This window comes from Bactrocera neohumeralis, chromosome 4, assembly GCF_024586455.1.
Source record: "Bactrocera neohumeralis isolate Rockhampton chromosome 4, APGP_CSIRO_Bneo_wtdbg2-racon-allhic-juicebox.fasta_v2, whole genome shotgun sequence".
Lineage (NCBI taxonomy): Eukaryota > Metazoa > Arthropoda > Insecta > Diptera > Tephritidae > Bactrocera > Bactrocera neohumeralis.
The window spans coordinates 16,933,581-16,956,565 of NC_065921.1; the positions used below are offsets into that span (position 1 = coordinate 16,933,581).

The 22,985-nt window shown below is 34.1% G+C and overlaps 1 protein-coding gene across 6 annotated transcripts in view; it reads right to left on the bottom strand.

Moving 5' to 3' along the window:
• The window catches only part of LOC126756811 (syndecan), a 487,360-nt gene that overhangs the window by 94,701 nt on the left and 369,674 nt on the right, over positions 1-22,985 (bottom strand). For all 6 annotated transcript variants that reach the window (XM_050470213.1, XM_050470214.1, XM_050470211.1 and 3 more), the window contains exon 3: positions 10,178-10,300. In XM_050470213.1, the coding sequence (XP_050326170.1) occupies positions 10,178-10,300 (123 nt within the window). The remainder of the gene's footprint in view (positions 1-10,177; positions 10,301-22,985) is intronic.

Sequence of the window (22,985 nt, forward strand, 5' to 3'; positions counted from 1 at the left end):
AATAAAATAAAATAAAAAATAAAATAAAATAAAATAAAATAAAATAAAATAAAATAAAGTAAAATAAAATAAAATAAAATAAAATAAAATAAACTAAAAATAAAATAAAATAAAATAAAAAAAAAATAAAATAAAATAAAATAAAATAAAATAAAATAAAATAAAATAAAATAAAATAAAATAAAATAAAATAAAATAAAATAAAATAAAATAAAATAAAATAAAATAAAATAAAATAAAATAAAATAAAATAAAATAAAATAAAATAAAATAAAATAAAATAAAATAAAATAAAATAAAATAAAATAAAATAAAATAAAATAAAATAAAATAAAATAAAATAAAATAAAATAAAATAAATATAATTATGGCGACCTTAATGATCTGGTTTCACTAAAACATAAAAATATCAAATGCTTTCAATATGGTCATAGTACAACAAATCTCTCTCGCAAAAATTGTAAAAAAAAATCCAAAAAAACTGTTTTACTCAAAATTCCATATATGTAAATTAGACGTAGACTTTCTGGTTTTCCTTAAGTGATAGAAAATTCATTTTAAGAATTTCCTGGTTATTTTATAGCAAAGAAAATAACTTATTTAAATTTTCATTTATTGCTAATTATTTTTTACAAGAATTTTAAGTTGCCCAATAACATCAGGTAATTTGGTTACGTATACGTACTGGTGACCAACAGTTATTTATGCTTCATAATATGTTAGAACTGCCTTACATGTGATAAAAGTGACGAAAGAAAAGAGTATTTAAACAGAAATTATTTCTTTTAGCTTTCAAAAAACATTTTTTCGCAGTAATCTTTTGATAAAAAGAAAGAAAAAAAATTTTAAATATATTTTTTTTTGATATTTTCATATCTAGTAATGAAAGATCATTATATTACCATTATTACATTACAAAAGAAACATATTGCATAACATGCATAAGTTGTTTTTGAAATAAGAGTCGTCCCTATTCACCCTAATTTCCTACAAGGTACGTCCCTCCATATTCATATTCATGCACCTGATTGTCACTGGCACTTATTTGCAGACCGTATGGTAGCCATTTGAAAGTCAAACAAAACTCAACTCTTATTTATGTTGCTTATTTATTGCTGCCACAGCTGCTGTTGTTGTTGTCAACTTCATGACACTTGATAGCCGATGGCGGCGAATTGCACATAAAATTTACGAAATATGCCATAACTCAAATGGGGAGGCGGCACAAATAAAGTATAAAAAACAAACGTAAAAAATAATGAACACACAACAACAACAAATAAAAAAGGCAGCCGAGCTGTACTAAAATGATTTAATGGCGAACGGATATGGTGACAAAGCCTGGGGGCGCTGAGTACATATAACAGTATTTATGGAGAATGTGCGTGTGTGGGAATTTTGCATGGCACCTGCGACAGCCGGAGCACACACGCACACGCCCACACAAACACATACGAGTTACTAAACTGCGAACAATTTGTTGTGTTGTGGCAGCGAAAAAACAACAACCACAGTAACCGCAAAGTTTCCGTTTGCAAAACTGCATAGTTGTTGTTGGAAATGCTTATGCTCTCATTTCCTTAGAAATGCCGCTGGTGAACTGTTGCACCACTATTCCCCCTGGAGGCAGCAGCTGTGGCAAGTGAGCAGTGGCACTTTAGAAAATTGCAAAAATGAAAACAGTGCAACAAAAAGCGGAGTAGAAAAAGTGGCACAAAAAAAGTAGTAAAAAGTAGCAAAAAGAAGTAGTAGAAAAAAGTAGCAGAAAATGACAAAACGTTACACTTAGTTGGAAAAAAATAAATAAGAACCCGGAGTCGAACGGAAATGGCAGCGGACAAATGTTAAATGGCAGCGCAGCACTTATTCTCGCTCATAGGTGTGTTTGTGTGTGTGTGCTGCCAAGTCGTTGGCGTCGCTTTTGACCGATATGCATTACGGAAATTTATTTTGCACAACCCAACACACCGATACCGTTAGTAAGTAGGCCTTTACGACTCCCGCGTATAAATTTTTACTAGGTCGAGTCGAGTCGAGTTAAGTCTGAGGCGCAGCAGGCAAGAAACGAGCTCGCTTCATGGCGCAAAGGATATGCTTACAAACGGCAACATATCCTGCAGGCGGATATTACATTGGCGTACGCGAGTGTGTCATACATTCACACATATGTGACTGCTCGCAAATGTTTGAGAAAGTGTATATGAATGTTTGTATGTATGTGTGCATGCATTGTTGCGCAGAAGTTTTACACATGAGCTCCAGCAAAGGCGCGCTTTTTACGCTTTATGCTTTGTTTTCGCATATAATTTAAATTAATTTCATGGGAGTTTCTTTTTAAGTATTTTATTCAGTTCGCTTTATGATTAAGAAATTTAACCCACATTTTCTTATTCAAGTGAGATAACATAAATATTTTTTATTTCATTCAAAGAGCTCGCTGAACTGCAATTCTCAGTGGGTTTATGGCAACAGTGATATAAAGAAAATTTTATGTAACAGAAGGAATAGGAGTGCCATTTATTAGAAATAATTACACTAACTCTTACTATTTTTTTTTATTTTCTAATGCCGAAAATTTTAATCAAAAATAACTTTCAAATTCTTAATGACACACATTGGATCGAAAACTGAAAAGAAAAATCAAAGTTTATAATTGAAAACTAAACAAAAAAATGTTAAAATTTACATTTTCCGGCATTACTATTTACCACTTTTAATTTTTTTAATTTTGAATTTAATTTTTTTAATTATAATTTTTCTAAATATACGTTTTTCGCGACTACTAACATTTAAAATTTTTTTTTGTTTAAATTTAATTTATTTTAATTTTAATTTTTAATTAAAAGTTTCCAAAATTTTATTTTTAATTTTTAAAAAATCTTTAATTTTTGTTTCAAAAGTTTAGAGTTTTTTATTAAAAGGTAAAAACAATTTTTTTTTAATTTACATATTCCGCATTTGCTACCATTTTTATTTTAAATTTAATTTAATTTAAATTTTTTTTAATTAAACTTTGTTCTTTAATGTTTTTTTGAATTAATTTAACATTTTTAATTAATTTTTTAAGTTTAACTTTAATTTAATTTTAAATTTTTTAAATTTAATTTTAATTAAAAAGTTTTCAAAATTTAATTTTTTTAATTTTAATAAAAACTTTAATTTTTGTTTTACAAATTTTATATTACAATATTTACTACACTATTTTTATCTTGTTCGAATATTTTCTTTAATCGAAAGTCGTTAAAGATTAGTGAATAACCAAGAGGTTTTAAAGAAATGTTGCCATATTTTAGTAATATATGCAAAATTTCAAAATAATGTCCATACAAAGAGCGGCAACTCATATTATTTTCTCTTAACCCGAAATTTGTATTTCACAATTTTGAATATTATGAAAAAGAGTCGTGAGTACATGGATTCAGTTTCGAGTATTTCATTATAGTTTCAACGTCTTAAATTTAATTTAAAAATTTTTTGGATTTTTGGTTATTTTTTTAATTAAAAAATTTATTTATTTAAATATCTTAAGTGATATTATTTGATTAAGTGTAATTTTTTTTTCAAATGAGTGGCAACTCCATTCGAAAATACTTTGAAGAAATATTTTCAAAATATTTGCTTGAAGATTTTTTAATTTGTTGTAAAGTACTACGCGCCAATGTTTTTATCAGGAATTTTCAAAACTAGTTGAACTCTGTATCCACATTATGCTAATTTTCTACTCTTAAATTGATAGCTCAGTTAAAAATGGCCAATTCTCCCTGTTAGGAGTTTATGAATAACACAAATAGCAAATTTCTGCTCAAGTGAGATCCATCGATTTTGTATTAACACTACGACCTAACCTGAGATCCCTTCGGATCGATTATGGTTCCGACGTAAAGTCTTATTTTTAAAGATTTTTCATTTTCATCATTTTGTGTAAAAAAAAATTAATTAGGGAGCTTTTAAATTTTTGCAATTTAAATATTTGTAAGATATTTATTTTTAATGGCGTTGCCACGTGTATAGAAACATTATTACTAGGCCAAATAAAGACACAGTATTTAATGTTGCACTGAAAGTTTTACTTGCTGTCATAGAAATTCCCCAATTCTCTGAAATTTCAGCTACTAACTTCATTAAAGGATGTATATCTATCAAAAATATCGGTAAACACACAAAACTCGTTAAACATCACAGCTTAAACCTAATATATGCTCAACGCTCTCTCTCAAAGCTATTTAACTGGAAATTCGTGTCAGCCATAAATATTGTATGTGCGCCATAATAATCATATAACCCAGATAAATATATTTATGCTTTAGCCGTGTAACCAGCTGTCTCTTGTGGGCGCTTACTCACATCGAATGCGAATATATGAGGTCATATCCTCGTATATTTTCACAAAGCTGTTCATAATTTTATTACCACGCTCTGCCGCTCGAAACTTTCGCATACTGAGCGGAGTTGCGGTGTATTTGCCATTTTATTTTGCCTGTGACGCAGCCACCCGCTAATTTTTGACAGCTGTTGGAATTTTCATAGAGGTAAAACTCCCATACACACAATGTGGCTGTTTTTATATGTCTTAGTTTTGTATGTGTATTTACGTGAATTTGTGTAAAATATAGCGACAAATTTGATAATTTTGTAACTCGGCTATGTTGTTGACACATTTGCTAACCTCAACTGGGCATGACATAGGCATCAGGCGTAGGGTTACAATTTGGGTGTGTTCACTGTTGTAATAAAATATTTAGTTAGTTTTGAAAATTTACGAACTTAATGATTTTTAATTAACAAAACTTGAAGCAAAAAATAAAATATATTATAATAGTGAAAAACTATTTTTTTCAAGGGTTCATGTTTTACTCCACTTTCGAGTTCAATTTGATTTAAACCGCGATTATTAGAAAAAGGTTTAGCAGAAAAAATTAAATTGTGGTATTTTGTGCTTAGTCTTTTTAACCCCATTTCTAATACTTTCTCACATTTCTATATAACTTGAAAAATCAATTTGCGACAAATGTTTATGTTGGGATATGCTGGCTCGAATATCTTGGTCAGAACAATCTATGTAACAATGAAATCAGCTGAAAATGAGTTTTTTATTTGCGTACATACTGCGTCATGTTTATTGAATTCACCACGAAGTGTGGTGAGTTTCTTCGATATTTGCCAGGTCTGAAAAGTAATCAAATAAAAACTCTGCGAACATACTGCGCCATGTTTATTGAACTCACCACGAAGTAAGGTGAGTTTGATCGTTATTCACCACGCCCGGAAAGTTGTGATTTCCGAAAATAAAAACTATGCGTACATATTGCGGCGTGTTTATTATATTCCCCACGAAGTGAGGTAAGTTTCTTCGATATTCACCACGTCTGGAAAGTAATCACATTTCGAAAATAAAAACTCTGCGTACATACCGCGACACGTTTATTGAACTCACCACGAAGTGAGGTGAATTTGATCGATATTCACTACAGCCAGAAAGTGGTCATTTTAGAGAATTATAACTCTGCGTTATCTTTCAGTACAAAAGGTTGTTGTCATCAATTTTCAAATACCAGGGACTATAATTATCACAGTCTCCTACACTTTGCCTAAAATTATTTGAAAACCAGCAAGCCCTTATTGACAATCCCTTAATTATTTAATAATTACAGTTACATAACACAAAGAGGCACCCCTTATTATATATGATTAATGAATTTAAACAAAAGCAAAAAATATATCCACACATAGGCAATATATATACTTTTATATGTATGTATGTAGTTGCATGCATATTCGATGTCAACAGCCTGGAGCTGCTAGTCCTATGCTAGCTTTCCTATTGTGACCCATGCAGCGCCCGGTGGCCGCCGAAGTAGAGCAGCAGACAGCGCGTGTTGATGCCATGCGCTTTTGCGAGAGGCCACTAAATTAATTTTGAACTGACAACAAACGGAACAAACAGCAAAAACAAAAAAGCAAAAAATAACGGTAACTCAAAGTCAAAACGTTGCTGGTGGTAAACCGAATAGTTGTTGTTGCTGTTGCTGCTGGCGCGTCTGATGGGAAAACATGACATGAAATTTAATTAAATTACTTTTTCGCAGAATTTTGTTTTTGTTTTTAACCGTTTTTTGCGCTTTGGCGAGTGGTGACAAATAAAGCCTGAATTGAAGTGCGCTGCGAGTGGTGAAGCAATAAAGCTATGACGGTTCGAGTGGATTTTGTTTGATATTAATGCGTGAAGAACGCGTTGCGAGTGTTAGAATTTTCATTTCGATTTTTCATTATTTTTTGAAAGTTGGTGGTCGAACGCTATTGACCGAGTGAGGTATAGGATCTGTGGTAAATTGATTTTTTTTGGTGGGAGTGGGATAAAAAATACATTTTTTTTATGTGTTTTTGTTTTTTATATAAGAATTATATTTTTTGGAACATGATATATTTAGAAAATGTTTTCAGGGAAAACTTTCCTTTTCTGAAGTTGTTTTAGAGAAAGAATATATTTTTAGGAAAAATATATTTTTGGGTAAACGTATATATTACTTAATAACTTTAATTCTTATATTGATTAAATTCACTTTAGCGATTTTATTACACTCCTGCACAAATCGCGTTATTTTCGGTAAATTATCCAAAAAGTGAAGTGAATTTGATCGATATTCATCACACACTGAAAGTGGTCAGTTTTTGAGAAAACTCCCACATTTCATAAAACCCATTTATGCATAAAAATTTTAAGCTGTACCACAACGTTATAATATTATTAGCTTACTGCTGGTGTTTATTGAATTCACCACTAAGTGTGGTGAGTTTGAACGATATTCACCACACCGTATATAGGGTCAATTTTTATAAAACAAAATTTTTAATAAAAAAAACCCTGAAAACTATAAAATTTTTATTTTTTTTTTGTAAAAGAATTATGTTTCAATGCAACCCTGGTTTAATTTTAATTTCAGGTACCGAAGATTAGCTCACATCAATACAATCATTAAGTCAATTTAAAGTTATGTAGAATATTTTCGTATAAGCGGGGCAGTATTGGGAATTCATATAGTCCAGTCATTGTAGTAAGTTCACCTCTTAATTCGATATACCGTGGACTAATTTAAGCTTAAATGACTGGATATACATATTCAAGATATACTAAAAATAAATACTAACTTCGAGTCTCGAACAAATTCTTTTAAAAAATTGTAAATCAGTTAAGTCGACTGTTCTATAATATTATATTCGCATACAAACTGCAGCTGTTTATTGAAATCACCACGAAGTGTGGTGAGTTTTATCGATATTCACCACACCTTGAATATGGTCTGTTTCTATAAAACTAGCTTTTGAAATTGAAAAAACCCACGAATCCATAAAATTTTTATTTTTTTGTCAAACATTTTGGCTAAAATGCAACCCTGTTTTAATTTACAAAACTAATTTCAAGCACCAAAAACAACTGTAAAATACTTTTCTCTGTAATCCAAATTTTAAAGCGAGTACATGTAGTTTATTTAAGTCCAGCCTCGCTGGCCCACAGCCAATAACTCAGCAATGAAATGTTTCCAACGAAGAAACTCAGTCTGCACTCCCCTCTTAGCTACCTAGCGCACACTTGGTTGCACTCGCGCACATTGAAAGTGCCTCGGCAAACACTGGCAACAGCATGTCTGATACACAAGAGTGATTCTTTACACTGGCCACCATTTGGTGAGCCATTAAAAATTATCTCAGGATGTTGCAGGAGGAAACTGGCACATGGTCTAGTTAAATTGTGATTGCCGTGCAGTGAATGATGCCAATGGGAGCAAAAGTTAAAACAATGAAAGATAGAAAGGCGTAAAACCAAGCAATAAAATAGCGAAGAGGAAGTAAGGGAATAACTGGCAATAAAACGAAGTAGAGTACAAGGTTTGCGAAGTGGTGAGTGGCGATAAAGAGGCACCCCTCTGCAATTGGCAGTGCATAAAATCGTGCTTTGTGGAGCGTTAAGTTTCAGGCAGTTAAAAATTGCGCGTAGTAATGAGCAGTGCGTCGCTAATGCGTTGACAAAGAAGTAAATTTGTGGTAGTTGTTTTACTACGTGTAAGCTAGCGCCTTGAGTTATGCAATGGAATTTAAGTTTTTGAAATTAGATGATGGAGTAGCGGAGTTTTATATAGTTTTCTGTGCGGTAAATTAAATTATATGTAAAAATGATTGATATTAATCATTGAACTTTTCAAATTGCTGTTGCAGTAAAGTCTTTTCGCTATTATTATTCACTCCTAATGGTGATTCGCTGCTGGAAAAGTTAATTTAAAGCCATATTGCTTGTATTCGACTTGATTTTTACTAATGCAGCATGTCTAATTGACTTTATCGCATTCGGATATTATTAGTAGTTGGAAAACCTAATACTTCGTAGACATTTTGTCACGTAACTGTACATGCGAGCGTAGTTTAAGTGAGTATTGCTAGTGCTGAAGTTGGTATTTTTGAAATATTGCAACATTTCCTGACACGACATGTGAACATTTAGCGTGTCTCGCATGCAAGACAACAACAGTATTTTATGGAATATGTGAACATACACAAGTCACTGGAACATACACGTATCTAGCCATTTATGTATTACGCATGCAAGTATGCACCGAAGCGTACAAGAACTGTTTGCATACATAAGAGAAGCTAAGAGAAAATTGAATATGTTGAAATTGACTACAAGCGTACGTCATGAACTCCGAACTGCCACGCTTCCAATTTAAATTTGAATTTTAACATGCTTTTCATATGTAGTGTAGCATACATTTTGGCTGATACGTTTTCATGCTACAAATAAATATCAAATGAAGGAGAAATATGCGTGTGGGTGTACTGAAGTAGGTATGTATTACTAAAGATGTGGTTAGATGAAGCTGAGGTAATGCTTTTCGTCCGAAAATGCTGATTTTTTTGCATATATATAAAAAGTTTGAAATCGCTTCATTCTATGGACTCAGAAAAGGAAGCCTGTTGTTGCCTATTTGAAAAAATTTTGAATGCTTTTTTAGATCAGCAACAATGTTGCTTTACTCGGTAAGTTTTGATGCATTTGTTTGTAAGTAAAACTGAATATATAATACGTTATATTTAACCAAAGTTTGAAATATCATAGTATAACTTGGTTCTTCTTTGTCCGTAAAGCATAACTTTAGGCAGTCAAAACTTTTTGATGATTAAAGTTTTTGAAGCTTAAGAAGGTTAACTTGTGGTCAAATTTACTATTAAGCCACAACTAATAAATCAAATTGATTCAAAGGCTCAAATTTTTTTAAAAATATTTAAAATACTTTTACTTTCTTAAAGTACTTTTAAGAAATCGCATTATCCGAATATTTTCTCATTGAATTTTTTTTATTGTGTGAGTTTTATATACTTCTAGGTGGAACCAGAAGAACAGATTCTAATTTAATTTTTTTCATTTTGTGGTTGGTTTGGAAATATGCTGCATATTTTTAAGTGGCATATAAATAAAAAAATATTTATGGCTATTATTAATAATATATATAATATGCTACCAATTAACAAACTCTTAATAAAAATTATATTTAACATATCTCATACTTGACACTAAATTTTTTATTTATTGAATTTCTAACCTGCGAGACATACCTTTAGGCCGCTTTTGGTTATAAAAGTAGTTCTGCTTAAGTTTCATTATGATAATCAATAAAAGTGAAGAAAATTAATTTTTTTAAATGTTCTAGTTATCAAAAAATGTTTTGGTATGTTTTAGTTATCAAATTTCTCTCATGGGAAGCATACTTTTAGGTATCTATTTCTGTTACTAAAACGGCTCTGCAAAAGTTTTGCAAATAATCATCAACAACCTTTAATTAGAAGTGTTTTTTATACCTAAACATTTTAATTACTAAATTTTCCTCTTTATACTTTTAGACGTATGCATATTTCAGTTACAAAAACAGTTCTGCAGAAGTTTTGCAAAAAAATTTAGTGCGCTCTGCATAGATTGCGATATTGCTTCAACCTGCATTGCATTAAAATTAAATAAATTTATGTTTTTTCAACTAATATATTATTCAAAAAATTACTAAATTCCCTTAACATAACGCAGATTTCATCAGCATCTCATTAAAGATCATCAACCAATACTAAATACATTTAAATGTCTATCTAAAAAAATATGAAAATATGAAAAGTACTAACTATATGCACAACTTACCCCGCCACGACCGCCTGAACCCTCAATGCTCTCATCGTCAATGTAAATTTCGTCTTTAGGCGTTGCTGAGAGACTCGCTGATGATGATGACAACGGCGATGTTGGTGATGGTTTAACAGTCTTCTGCAAAGCGGAGAAAAGTTTTGCAATTAAAATAAATACGAACAACTTACATACAAACTTATATACAAATTATATGTGCAACAAAGTAGAAATATCGCGCAACAAAATTCTGCTTTGCTATGTCGCAACTTTCAGCAATCCATTGACGGAAATTTTTTAGATTAATGAAGTGTTTAGATGGCTTAGTTCGAAGGTGGAAAACTTTGCTTCACTTGGCACACCCGCCTCCGATGGTGCCTTGAATACTTGTCGCTTGTTAAGTTTTAAGCAAGATATTTCAACGTTTTCCTTGCATACTTTGAAGATTATGCGACAGAAAAAGACAGCGCTGGCACTCATTAGTGTCAAGGTGTCGACAAAATGCAAAGTTTTTTGAATTTTTAGAAAAGTTTGAAATGTTGCAAGGTATTTTGTATATGTAGAGTGATGTAGAAGTTTTATGTTTGTGTAGGTCAACTTAGTTTTTAGATAACATATCAAGTAATGGCATTGATTTTCATTCGTGTTTTTCAATTAAGCATTCGATTTAAAAGTGGAGCGCAGTTGCTTTGTTTGTTACCTTTCATTACATTTTTAAATTATTTTCATGTATTCTTTTCAATATCAATAATTTGAATATATTTGCTGATATTTATGGCTTTTCATTACATATTGTATGGCGCCGAATGGTAGGCTTTGCATAATTTATATACTTTTTTTTTATCGAGTAAGCAATTGTTGCGAAGCGGCGCTTAAAAGCGTGTACAAATTAGTTATTCATATGAAATATAAAAAAATGGTCTACTTTTCGGCGTTGGTTATTTATTACAAGCAAATAAAAAATATTTGCCTACTTTTTGGCGTTGATTGTGTATTTTCAACAAATAAAAGCGTTGTTTAATCTTTCATTTACGGTTCTTGCAATGTTTTAATAAAAAATGAGTGAAAATGAAATTATTGAAAGTTTTCGTGAATATTTTTTTCATAATTTTATTAAAATAATATTTAAGAGATTGATTTGTAGGTTGTTTTAATTTTTCTATTCATACATTTACATTTTTTAATTAAAATTTAAATATTTCTATCGATTATATTCGGCATTTCATAGTTGAGTTAATAAACTAGTTACTAATGAACCACTTTTGGACTATTTACTGAAGAACCACTTCTGGACTAATTACTGAGGAACCACTTTTGGACTAGTAACCCGTTAGTTAAGGGAAAGCAGTCTGAATAGTTACCCGTTGTTTTAACAACATCAAAATGTTTTGGTTTAGACACGTTCCATTGCCAATATTAGTTCTTAATAGATTTGTATACTCATGGCATCTTCTAGTTATAAATATATGGCAACTTTGACAGGTCAGCTGGCCATAAGTCATTAACACATTTTCTCGCAAACCCCAAACTTTCTTTCATTATAATGATCAATCGCGATAATCAATTATAATATTCAAATTATTTAAAAACAGAGTTGCCATCTTTTTGTATTAAAGGTTAATGTTGAAATTAAAAAACTGAGATTTTTTACGAACCACGTAAATTATTTAAGTTTAACAGTTATTTAAAGCGAAAACATATAAAGTTATTCCCGAATAGGGTTGCCACCTCTTAGGGTTTCTTATAAAATGTAAAAATATTTTAGACAGTTCACCTCTACATCGAAAACGTATTTTATGACTACATTTTACAAATTTAATGTATAAATAATAAAACAGGGTTGCCATATATTTTATTTTTAAAATTTGATGAAATAAGACAAAGTTTATGTATTGTAGGTTTTGTATTAAATTAATTAAATTTTATTCCCGGCATATTCTTTATGAAGGGTTGCCACCCTATAAAAAATAAAAAAAACTATGACGGCATTTTGGATTTCAAAAAACAATGTGTTATGTTTTTGGTCAAATATTGATTCACAGCTATACCAGCTTATGAATTTCTAAAGAATCAACATTAAATTAAAACCATAAAACAATACACAACCCATGAAAATTATGTGCTTTTAGGCGCATGATTTATAACACTCAAGAGAAGGCTCAAAGGCTCAAAAGCAAATCAGCACCATGATTGCGCAACATAAATCATCCAAAGCTTGCCGGCTAAAGCCAATGAACCGAACAAATATAGATGATTGAGTTTGCTGCTTGGCATATATTTAGGCGCAGCAGTAGACAAAACAAAAAATGTTGTAAATAGACAGACATTGCAACTCATAAACAAACAAGTGTGTGTGTGTGTTTGGCAGCTGGAGGGCGGGAACTGAACGGAAAATAGTTGATTTTCAATGAAGGTGACGCCGTGTAAGACTCTCTTCAGATTTGTTGTGCTATTTGTTTTGGCGTCTACTGCTTTTTCACTTGTCACTTTAGCGCATTTACACTTCAGTGGCTACATTTGCTCGAACGTTCTACGCGGTGTTTCGTTTGCCAAATGCGCTGTTTGCTTATCAATATGAACATACTTCGCTTTACACTAAGCAAGCCGAGCGAGATTGACGGGAAATTACTAGAGATAGCGCACAACTTTTCGGCGTGCGCAAATATCAAGCGCAGACAACAACAACTAAAGCACAAAATATATACAAAAGCAACAAAAATACACAAAGGAGCAACAAAAATTCTTGAAAAAGCAACAAGAAGTGAACACCACTCGCAAGTCTCGCCTGAACGCTGCTACACTCACTTAATATTCAAAAGCCGATAAAGAGGAAAAGCGCTGAATTAAACGAAAGTGCCAAGTCAACGAAAGTCAATGGCGTGGAAAACATGAATTGTGTGCAGCGGCGTTTACAATCTCATGGAAAAATGTGAAAATTTTCATAAATACGTTAAAGCGCCTGCAAGTATGCAGCATAATTTAAGAAATTTAATTTCAACACCAAATAATATTGTGGGCGTTGACTAAAGTACCTATTCGTATATCGGTTTGTTGGCTTGCGCTACAAATATGCAGAATATGGAGCCTGCATAATTTTAGGCGCCACAACGCCGAATGTGTAAATGCAGTTATGGCGGTTGAACGTGTTAACGCATATACCAAAGCGCGCCCACACATTTAAATGTCGCTCTGTATTCATCAACACCATTTGCTGCGTCATTGTCATGCATGTAGCATGCTGTTAGGCGCTTCACACAACACAAATGCGCACTTGTGGCGTGGGAAACCGCAAAAAACAATTTGCATGGTAAACTGCACGACAACAATTACTTGTGTATTTTAATTATGCAATTCAATGCGCGAATTGTTGATGTGGCAAGCAAACACAAGCGCGCCTGCATGTATACTACACAGTATTATAGTAATGCATTTATGCAAGCAGTCAATGCGTTGATATTCATTTAATTTACGCTGTTATTGCGAGAATATGTGACAACAATAGCAACAAAAACAAATTAACGCCCGCGGCAAAATAAAAATTTGTTATAATTCGCGCCTATAAGTATGCCACACGCTATTTGAGCGCATACAAATCCACGCGCATGCAACACTCGCGTCATGAATTCATCACAATTGCTGTATTGTGGTGAATGCACTATGCCGACGTTGCATGCAACACGGACAGATAATTAAAAACAAGCGCTGCCACCGTTTGTGCGCCCCTGCCTGCGGTTTTCACACGTCTTTGGTGGGCATAAAGCGGGAGCAAGTATGCAATCGCTTAAAGAAGTTGTGGAGTTATATGAAAACATGTTTTTATTGTTGTTTTATTTATTATTTCTGTTTTACATTATTTTCCTTATTTCCTTTTCAATTTTTTTCTGTTAAAGTGAAAAGGAAGTCGGAAACAGGCGCAGAAAAGTTGGCATGCAACATGAATGTGGCAAGTTGCTGGTGCTATTTTTCATTATCTTTGCCTGCTTTGCGCGAAAAACAAGTAATTATAGCATACTTGCCGGCGTGGCAGCTACAAGTAACGACTGCGGCGGTGTGTCGGCGGCAGCGAAATAAAGACAGCAGTAGAATGCGATAAAGAAGACGCGCAGACCAATAAAGCTGCGGTTTACTGGCATTCTGTGGGGCGAACCATCGCCACTCTCGTAACGGCGAGAAGTTTGCCGTGCAACATCATTAATTTGTTTATGCAACTTACGGCTTGCTGATGAAATGCAAAGTTTTCCTCTTCACCGTTTTGCCGGCGTTGCGGCTATGCGCCTGCCATTCACCGGCATGCCGACGTCGGCAAATTATCCACAGTTTATGAGTGAGCGTGCAAGTTGAGACGGAAGTCTCGTGAAAAGTTGCTGCCGCACAGCGCAAAGGCAGACAGACAAGCGAGTTAAAGCGAAAAATATAAAGTATATGTATAAATATATGTATGTATGTGTGTATCTCTTAAAGCCTTGCCTGTGTTGCACGAGGCAAGTTATTAGTGAAGCATTTCTTAGCGCAAAGCTTTTGTGGTTGGCATTGCGGCGCTTGCAGTGGCGTGTGGTCGCTCGGCTAGGCTTCAAGTTGTGCCACAGCAGTTTTTCAGCGCACACACATTCTCCCATTCTTCCCTTAGTCAGCCTGGCCTGTTGGGTGTAGTAAATGTCAAAATGTTAAGAAAATTTCCGGTATTCACAAAGTTGGCTGCAATTCAAAAGAAGTTGGCACTTTGCTTCTTGCTAACTACTGGGTAAGCAGTTAAGTTGCTCGTGATACGTGTTGGTGGGCGGCAAGTGCTATACAGTTGGGCGCATAGCAGCATACATATTAAGTATTTTGTATTACCGGTATTCAGCAAAAGTTTTTGTTTTTGCTTTTTTTTATTAATTTTTTTTTTCTTTCTTTAACTTTGTTGTGGGAATTTCTCTGCTTTGCTGGCAGGCACACGTCAAGCTGTTGTGTGGTCTTGAAAGACCTTTGCAGTTTTCTTGTTACAAACTGTAGCTTTCTGTGGAGGGAAGTCTTGTATGATTTTTTTCTTTTGTTGTTGCTTAAGCTGCTTTGCGCAAAGGAAGCTCGTTACGCTTTTGTGTTTATTTTATTTTCTACTATTCATTGGTATTTCTCTTATAATTGTAACTTTTTTATATACAATATATTGATGATATTTCAAAAAAGTGGCCACAAACTCAAGGACTCAAGTATTTCATTACAAATATTTGGTAGTGCTTTAAGTTTTCTATAGAATTGGTAACGAGTGATCCAAGTAGAGGTAGTGTTTTCAATAGCATTTTTTTCTTCTTTAGCGCGCCATGATCAAATATTCAAGTTTCCTTCTTTACTGGTCCATCCAACGGAGTGGAGGTTTCCTCTGCTTCCCCCGGCGGGTATTGCGTCGAATACTTTCAGAGCTGGAGTGTTTTCTTCATTCGGAAAATGACCTTAGCCGCTGATTTCGCTGAACTATTCAATGTTGTCGTAACGCATACAGCGCATTGAGAGATCACGTATGCACAATACAGTGTACATACAGATCCAACGTTTTCAAGCCAAATTTTCTACAGCGATAAGGCCTATTTCTGGCTTAATGGGTATGAAAACAAATAAAATTCCCGCATTTGGGACGAATAGCAATCTAAAAAGATTCAAGAGCTGCCCTTTCATCTAGAAAAAGAACTGTTTGGTGCGGTTTGTGGGCCGATGGAATCATCGGTCCCATTCTCGTCAAAAATTGTGGTGATTAATAATTAATATTAAATGACGTAAATCGTTGGGTCGTATCGAGGGACTAAACTGAAATGCTGAATGAATTCCATAAGTTAGGCCGCCACTAATAAATGGTATCAGGTTAACCATAGAAGAGATATCAAGCTACTTGGGACTAATTTCAGACAAGAAGAAGAAAAAGTGAAGTAAAAAGATGGTGGGACTAGAGGAAACTAAGGCTCCACCTAACGCATTAGCTGTACACGGCAGTTGTGAGGCCGATTATGACATATGGTGTATTGGTAGGGCGGCCAATATTGGAAAAGAAATACAAGGTAAGAAGTATGGAAAGCGTATGTCATCAACAAAAATGCACAATAACGTAACATCACTTCTTACAACTTTACAGGCGACGAAAAAAACGATATAATGGAAACCATTCATAGTGAAACAAAATTTGAGTTTGGTTATAAATTGGTTATAGTCAATCCATTTTGGGTGACGATAGTCAATATGACGATAGAGTACGTCATATTTGCATCAGTGGAGCTCTTAGAACAACGGCAAGTCAGGAATTAAATATTATTTTACATTTACTACCCATAAACCGGTTCTGTAAGCAAATGGCACCGAAGTATAGCTCTTAGTCTGGGGCAATAATTAGTAGTCTGTATTAAGTAGCATGCTGATGTGCTTAGTAAGTTTCCATGTCTACCCAATACCATGAATTTTGGAAATCCTGTAGAATTGACACTCCACTTCTCTGAAGTGGACAAAGACACAAGCATGCGTATCTATATAGATATATACTAACTGGATAATTGAGTGAAAGCTGGTGTCTTAACAGCATAATTAGTGAAGTCCAAGCGAACAACCAACAGCAATTAAAGAAAGCGTTCTTGTTCTGTGCTATGATAAACAGAGTGCTTACAACAAAAAACATAACCATACATATAGATGCCTAGCGGTTTGGAAGTCACTAAGCCTCTTTTGGTTTCATTAAAGTTAGTGGAATAATGTTTTGATCTTTTACTGGATCTAACAACCTATTCCACGATAAACCAGAAATGTCTTCCAGAACACAGTGCTATTCTAGGTAATTGTGAAGCTGATGAACTAGCTAGAGCTGGCACCACCCTACAATTATACTCCGATAAAGAGGCAATTTATATGCAACTGACCACTTGTAGAAATTTAATCGACAAACCTGTTATAGGTATAGTGGATTCAAACCCTATATACCTCAACAAGCAGGAATACGTCTGTGCTTCCGTCTGTACGCGAACAAGTCCCCTAATGTTTGAGATATTGGTATGAAATTTTGTGTATGTTATTTTCTCCCCAATAAATTGCTCATATGTCGAGACTGACGATATCGAACTACTAGAGCATATAGCTACCATGCAAACTGGATGATCAAATTCAAGTTTTTGTATGGAAAACTATTTTATTTGAGAAGATTTCTTCACAAAATTTGACACAGCTTATTGAACCGAAGCAACGCTTACTATTTCCGAATAAAATGTTCAGATCACTAGAGCGTAAGAAAGAATTATCTTTGTATCCTTTTTCGCTTTAAGATATGCACCAATGAATGGTATTATAGCTTCAGTACAGGTGAAGTTAACGATTTTACAAAAAAATTAATTGCTAATCTGCTATGCTTACAGCAACGCCAATATAAAGTCAATCCAAAGGTAGAAAATTTTCGAAAGTGAGCAAAAAATAGCTGAAAATATTCTTAAAAATGTATGCTGTCCCCCTCAAAGTAAAACGCTTTTGGCTCCAATACACTTATACCAACGTTTTTTCGAATTTTCGAAGCAGTTATTAAAGTCAAATCAGAATACGGTGGTTGCGGCGCGATATTGGTTGAAACTTTGGAAACTCACGAAGAATCAATGCAATATAATTCCGACCTCTTTTTATGTATAGCTTCGCGCAAATGACGGAAGGAAGGAATTCAGAATGCACCACACCTCGTTAATCAAATAATATTGATTTTTAATCTGCTTTGCGTGGTTCTTTCGTCCTCGGCTCACCTTTCCACGATACTTAGCCGACTAATCATCTGTTTCTTGGTCGAGGGCATATATCTAAGACTCATCGCCTGTAAGAATACGTTTAATGACATCCTGTTAGTCGGAAAGCATTGTTTCACAGACGTTATCCCGACGCTCTTTCTAGAAAAAGTGAGTGACTTTGGGGCCATTCACTTTTCTTAGGCTCAAATGATCTTTTAAAATGGTTTTCACTGATCCTTCAGATATTCCAACGATGACACAAAGATCTCTGACTGATCAATCACCAATTCCTTTATTTTATTGACGTGTTGATCATCAGTTGATATTAATGGCCGTCCTGGACGTGGTTTGTCGTCAACGCGTTCTCGACCCTTTTTGAATAATTTGTACATAAATATCAAAAAAAACTTGCTCGCGACAAACAGTTATCACCGAAGACCTCTTCCAACATTATGAACGTTTCGGCACCTGCCGAAAACTCTGATCCTGCCATACTTTAATCTATTTAAATCTCAATTTTAAATTTTTGTTAATCTTTATAAACGAAATCATATTACAAATATTTTTTTCTGTTTAAGATATATCTAAATTCCTATGCTGTTAATACCGAACTGCTCTTAAATATATAAACATATCTTAAATCATATCTATGTATGCCTCAACTTGCTACAATTTGTGGACTTTAGATAATTTGTTGTCTGTGGCAGCAAAGGAAATGAAGAAATTGCATGTTTCTTGCGAAAAAAGTGGTAAACAGAAAGAAACAAAACGACTTGGGTGTGTGAAAATTGCAAAAAATACTTTATAACACCAACTAAAAAAACAACAAGAACATGTAATGAAAAACTACATACATGCTGCAACTGCCACTCAAAGGTAACTGCAGCAACACTGCCACAGAAAGCCATATAAAGCAAGTGATAGAAAGAAAAAAGCGAGCAAAATGTAAAAAAAAATTTTACAAAATAAAAATAAAAGAAACAAACACGAAAACAAAAAAATAAAAATAAAAAGGCAACTTGCTAGAATATAAAACACGAACTCCTGGCGTTGAGTAGAAAAGTTTTTGGCACAAAGCAAAACACAAGAAGACAACAAAAGCAACACGACGCGAAGCGACAATAAACAGGCGCAGCATTGCTGACAGCTGGCATGTGATGGCTGCCATTGGAGCTGCCTTTGGCGCTGCCACATAGCAATTTTCGCGCTGCCAGCCGTGTGGCAAGAGTGTTTTGCTTGTGTGTGTGTGGCAGCGACGGCCGGCAAACAAAGCTTTGCGCTAGAAATACGGTGTGTTGTACCTTATTTTTCCAGCGATGTTGCATGCAACGCATTTTGTTGTAGTGGTTGTTGTTGTTGTTGCCGCCTTTGTGCAACTAGGACGTGTTGATGGGCAACAAACGGCTTGGCTTTGCTGCAAGCAATAGTTGGCATGTGGCATGTGGCGCATAAAACTTTATTTGCAAGGAGGCAAGGTGGCAAGTGAGTGGTGTGGCAGAGCATTTGCTGGGGCATGAACGCAGCTATTGGCTTTACATTTAGCATTCGAGGTAAGTGTCTGCTGCCAAATTGTGTTTTGTCGTCAGCGCCGCTTTAGTTTAACTGCCAGCTTCTGTGTGTGTGTGTGTATGTGTTGGTGGCACACACACATTGCCGCAAACAAGGTGTAAATAACTGTCTGCAACACAAAAATGCATACAAGCTTCGCTCCCTCTTTTCAAGTGGCAAGTTAGCATTGCGTATATGTGTGTGGCACAAAATGCAACTTTGCACTTATAAATGCACCTTTGTCTGTCTGTCTGTCTGCGTGCCTGTCTGTTTCCAGCAGCCGCTAGTTTGCTCACCTTTGCATGCGTCCTTGCAGCACAGCTCCTTCGCCACAGTTAACCCCGCTTATTCATGCTTTTTGCTTGTGTGACTCCTCACACCCATTTGTTTGTGCCCCACACACACACACACACACACCTTTCTAATGCACCTCGTGGCTAAGCAATTTTCGCACATTCACCTTTTGCATTTTTCATCATCCGCTTTTGTGTACGTTGCAACGGCAATGTCTGCTGCACATTTGCCACAAGTGTTGCCACAGTTTTACATTTTTTTATTTACAGTAATATACTATATACTTATTATATGTGCTTGAGGTAGTTGCATGCAACATTGAAGTTTTTGCGGTTTTTTGCTTACATTTTTTTGTTGCTGTTTTTGCTGTGTCGAAAATAATTTGTTGCAATTGCCGCTGAGTCAGACACATGACAACGTTCGGTGCTTTAAGTTAAGTTGATACGGTGAAGGTTTTGTCTGCGGTTTTTATAGTGTAGAGATAAGATTTTGGCGGAAACAAGCAGGTGGATGCGAGCAGAAAGAAAAATAATTTAAGAACTTGTGAGGGAGTCACTACTGGTGATAAACGCGCGGTTAGTTTCTAGTAGAGAAATATTCCTGCTTGAATATTGGAAATGGTTACTGGTTGCTTTTTGAGATCGTTTTTTAATATTTTACAGTTAATTTGAAACATTTTAATTTTATTTTCAAAAATATTTGCTTTTTATATATTTTATATTTTTTTTTAATAAATATTCTTTATAAATATCGTTGGAGAAATATTAGTGAGAAAATATGATCTGATGTGAACCCTAGGTAACAAATAGCAAGCTGAGAGTGTTGCCTACATTTAGGCGCATAGCTCAGAAACCGTATAAAGGAATCAGGTTGGTATATCTGTAATAGCTACTGATTGATTTTTAAGATTATGTTAAATTTTTTTATAACAATTTGAATTATAATTTATTTATTATTATTATTTTTAATTTAAATGAGAAATTATATCAAAAAAGTTATTTATATTTATTCAATATTTCACTATTTTTAAAGAAATATTGTGTAAAAATATCTTTTCAGAAATATGCTTACTAAAAAATATAGTATTTGGTCTATGATGCGAAACCGAAAAACGAAATTTTCTTGCCTACTTGTCGGCGCAAGGCTTAAAGTGCATTTAAACCGAACCAGCGTGGTTTATCCTAGAGTTCTACGGCTCTTTTAGTAGAGGCGTTATATAGCAAGCACTTAAATCTCTTACAGATAAATTGAAAGCAACACACAGCATTAATAGTACCCGGAAGAACAAGTAAATAAGAGATCAGCCTTGATCTAAAAAGAAAATATTTTTTATCAAAGAGGATAGAGTAGACAATATTGAAGACAGCAATCTTAAAAATTTTAGCATTCGCAACTTCTTTATGCACAATAAAATTCGAATGTCATTATTGATGTTATTACCACTTTCCAAAATTTAAAAATTTAAAGGAGTTATATCCTATTTGATTTGTAGATCATCATATAGACAATGAATGGGTTTACCAATGTTGGTAAAGTTTTCGCATAACTGCCGTACTATCTCATAGCTCTCGATGGCTTTGTGACATTGCTGCCAGTAGAAGTGAAGTGGCTTGCTTCTAGAGATACTCTCCACTGCTGCCTTGCTTTAAAAGGCTACCTAATGCTAAGCTCTCGACAGTAATTCCCGCATCAACTCTGTCCTCTATTTTCGAGCCAATTGGTATAAATGTTTAATTCATCGCGTATAGCCATCATGTCTTGAAGTCAACTATCTTTTTTTACGTTTATTTTGAAGCTGAATTTCCAATTGGAAAGCGTGCTCATCAAACCGCCACCACCGAGCTGTGAACGAGAGTTCTATATTTAAATTTTTCTTGCCGTCTGTAGTTTTACCGCGCTAGTTTCAGTGAAAAGGTCTACATATGGCAGGTATAGTACTTGTTCAAGGGTCACTTTTGGGGTGGTTCTTAAAGTTTCCGTTATGAACAGCGCAGCCATCTTCTGAACCCTTTCTATTGGCTTTCGGTAGGCAGGTTTCCGGAAGTCTGTCCACCACTCTACTGCATTGTAGATCAACTACAACTTTTAACTGTTGTGTAGTACCAGTGCATGAAAGAAGGACAAAGCCACCAGTTTGTGCCGAGAAACTACTTACATGAATTGCTGGCCTTTCTTACTCTTTCATTCAGGTCCAAGTTATTTTTGGTGCACAGTGCCTATGTAGACTTTCTAGTTCATTTTAGCGTCATTCCATTCTACTCTTATCCTTCTAGAGAACAAAATGCTACTGTATGAGTTTGAGATAATTTTAATAATTTTTCAAGATTATTCTCAGTTTAAACTTGCTTACAGTCATTTTGCGATTGTTGATAGGTTGTAATATATGCGGCTCCAATATGGATTCAGGCGCTAGGCAACAAAGCATATGCCAGGCAAATAAGCAGAGTGCATAGGCTGTCGGCACTAAGAGTTATCAGTGCTTTATGAACAATAACAAGTGACGCTGATGAGGATGATGCTCATTGATTCAGGATGACGAATCGGGTATACAAGTTAGCAAAACCGTCCATAGGAGCCAAAATAGTAGAGAGAGTTAAAGGCTTAACAATATGGCAGAAGTGGCGAACCTCACTCAAAGGACAGTGGACCCACAGGCTGATACCGAACACCAATTCGTGGATCGACAGACGAAGTTTCACCTAACCCGAATACTAACTACTTCTAGCACGACATTAGTCCGAATTGTTCAACGTCTTCAGAGTGCTTTGAAGACTCAGAGCATGTATTCTTTTACTGCCCTCGCTTTTTAAGTAAAAGAAAACAGTTTAAACAACATTTGGTGCTAGTTTTACGGTGGAAAATTTGACGACACTCATCTGTGAGTCTGCTGAGAACTGGAAAGCTGTCGACGAAGTGGCAGCTTTAATCATGACGAAACTGAGAATTATATAGTAGATTAAACGTCCATCATTTTTGATGGTTCCCTCTACTTAAAAAAATAATGAAAAAAAAATCCAGGCGACAAAATATTTTATGATAGTTTTCAATAAAAAATTAAACAGTTACTTTGTCACTAGTTCGTATCTACTCACTTTGATAAGCAATAAACGCTTTTGAAAATATAAAAACCTAATTTCTGAATACAATTTAGGATAAACAGAAATAAAATAAAAAATGTTGTTATTTAATATAATTTTTTTAACACTTGTGTGACTTTTCAGTGGAAGCACTGTACAGAAACTCGAAAAAAACTTTCAAAAAAA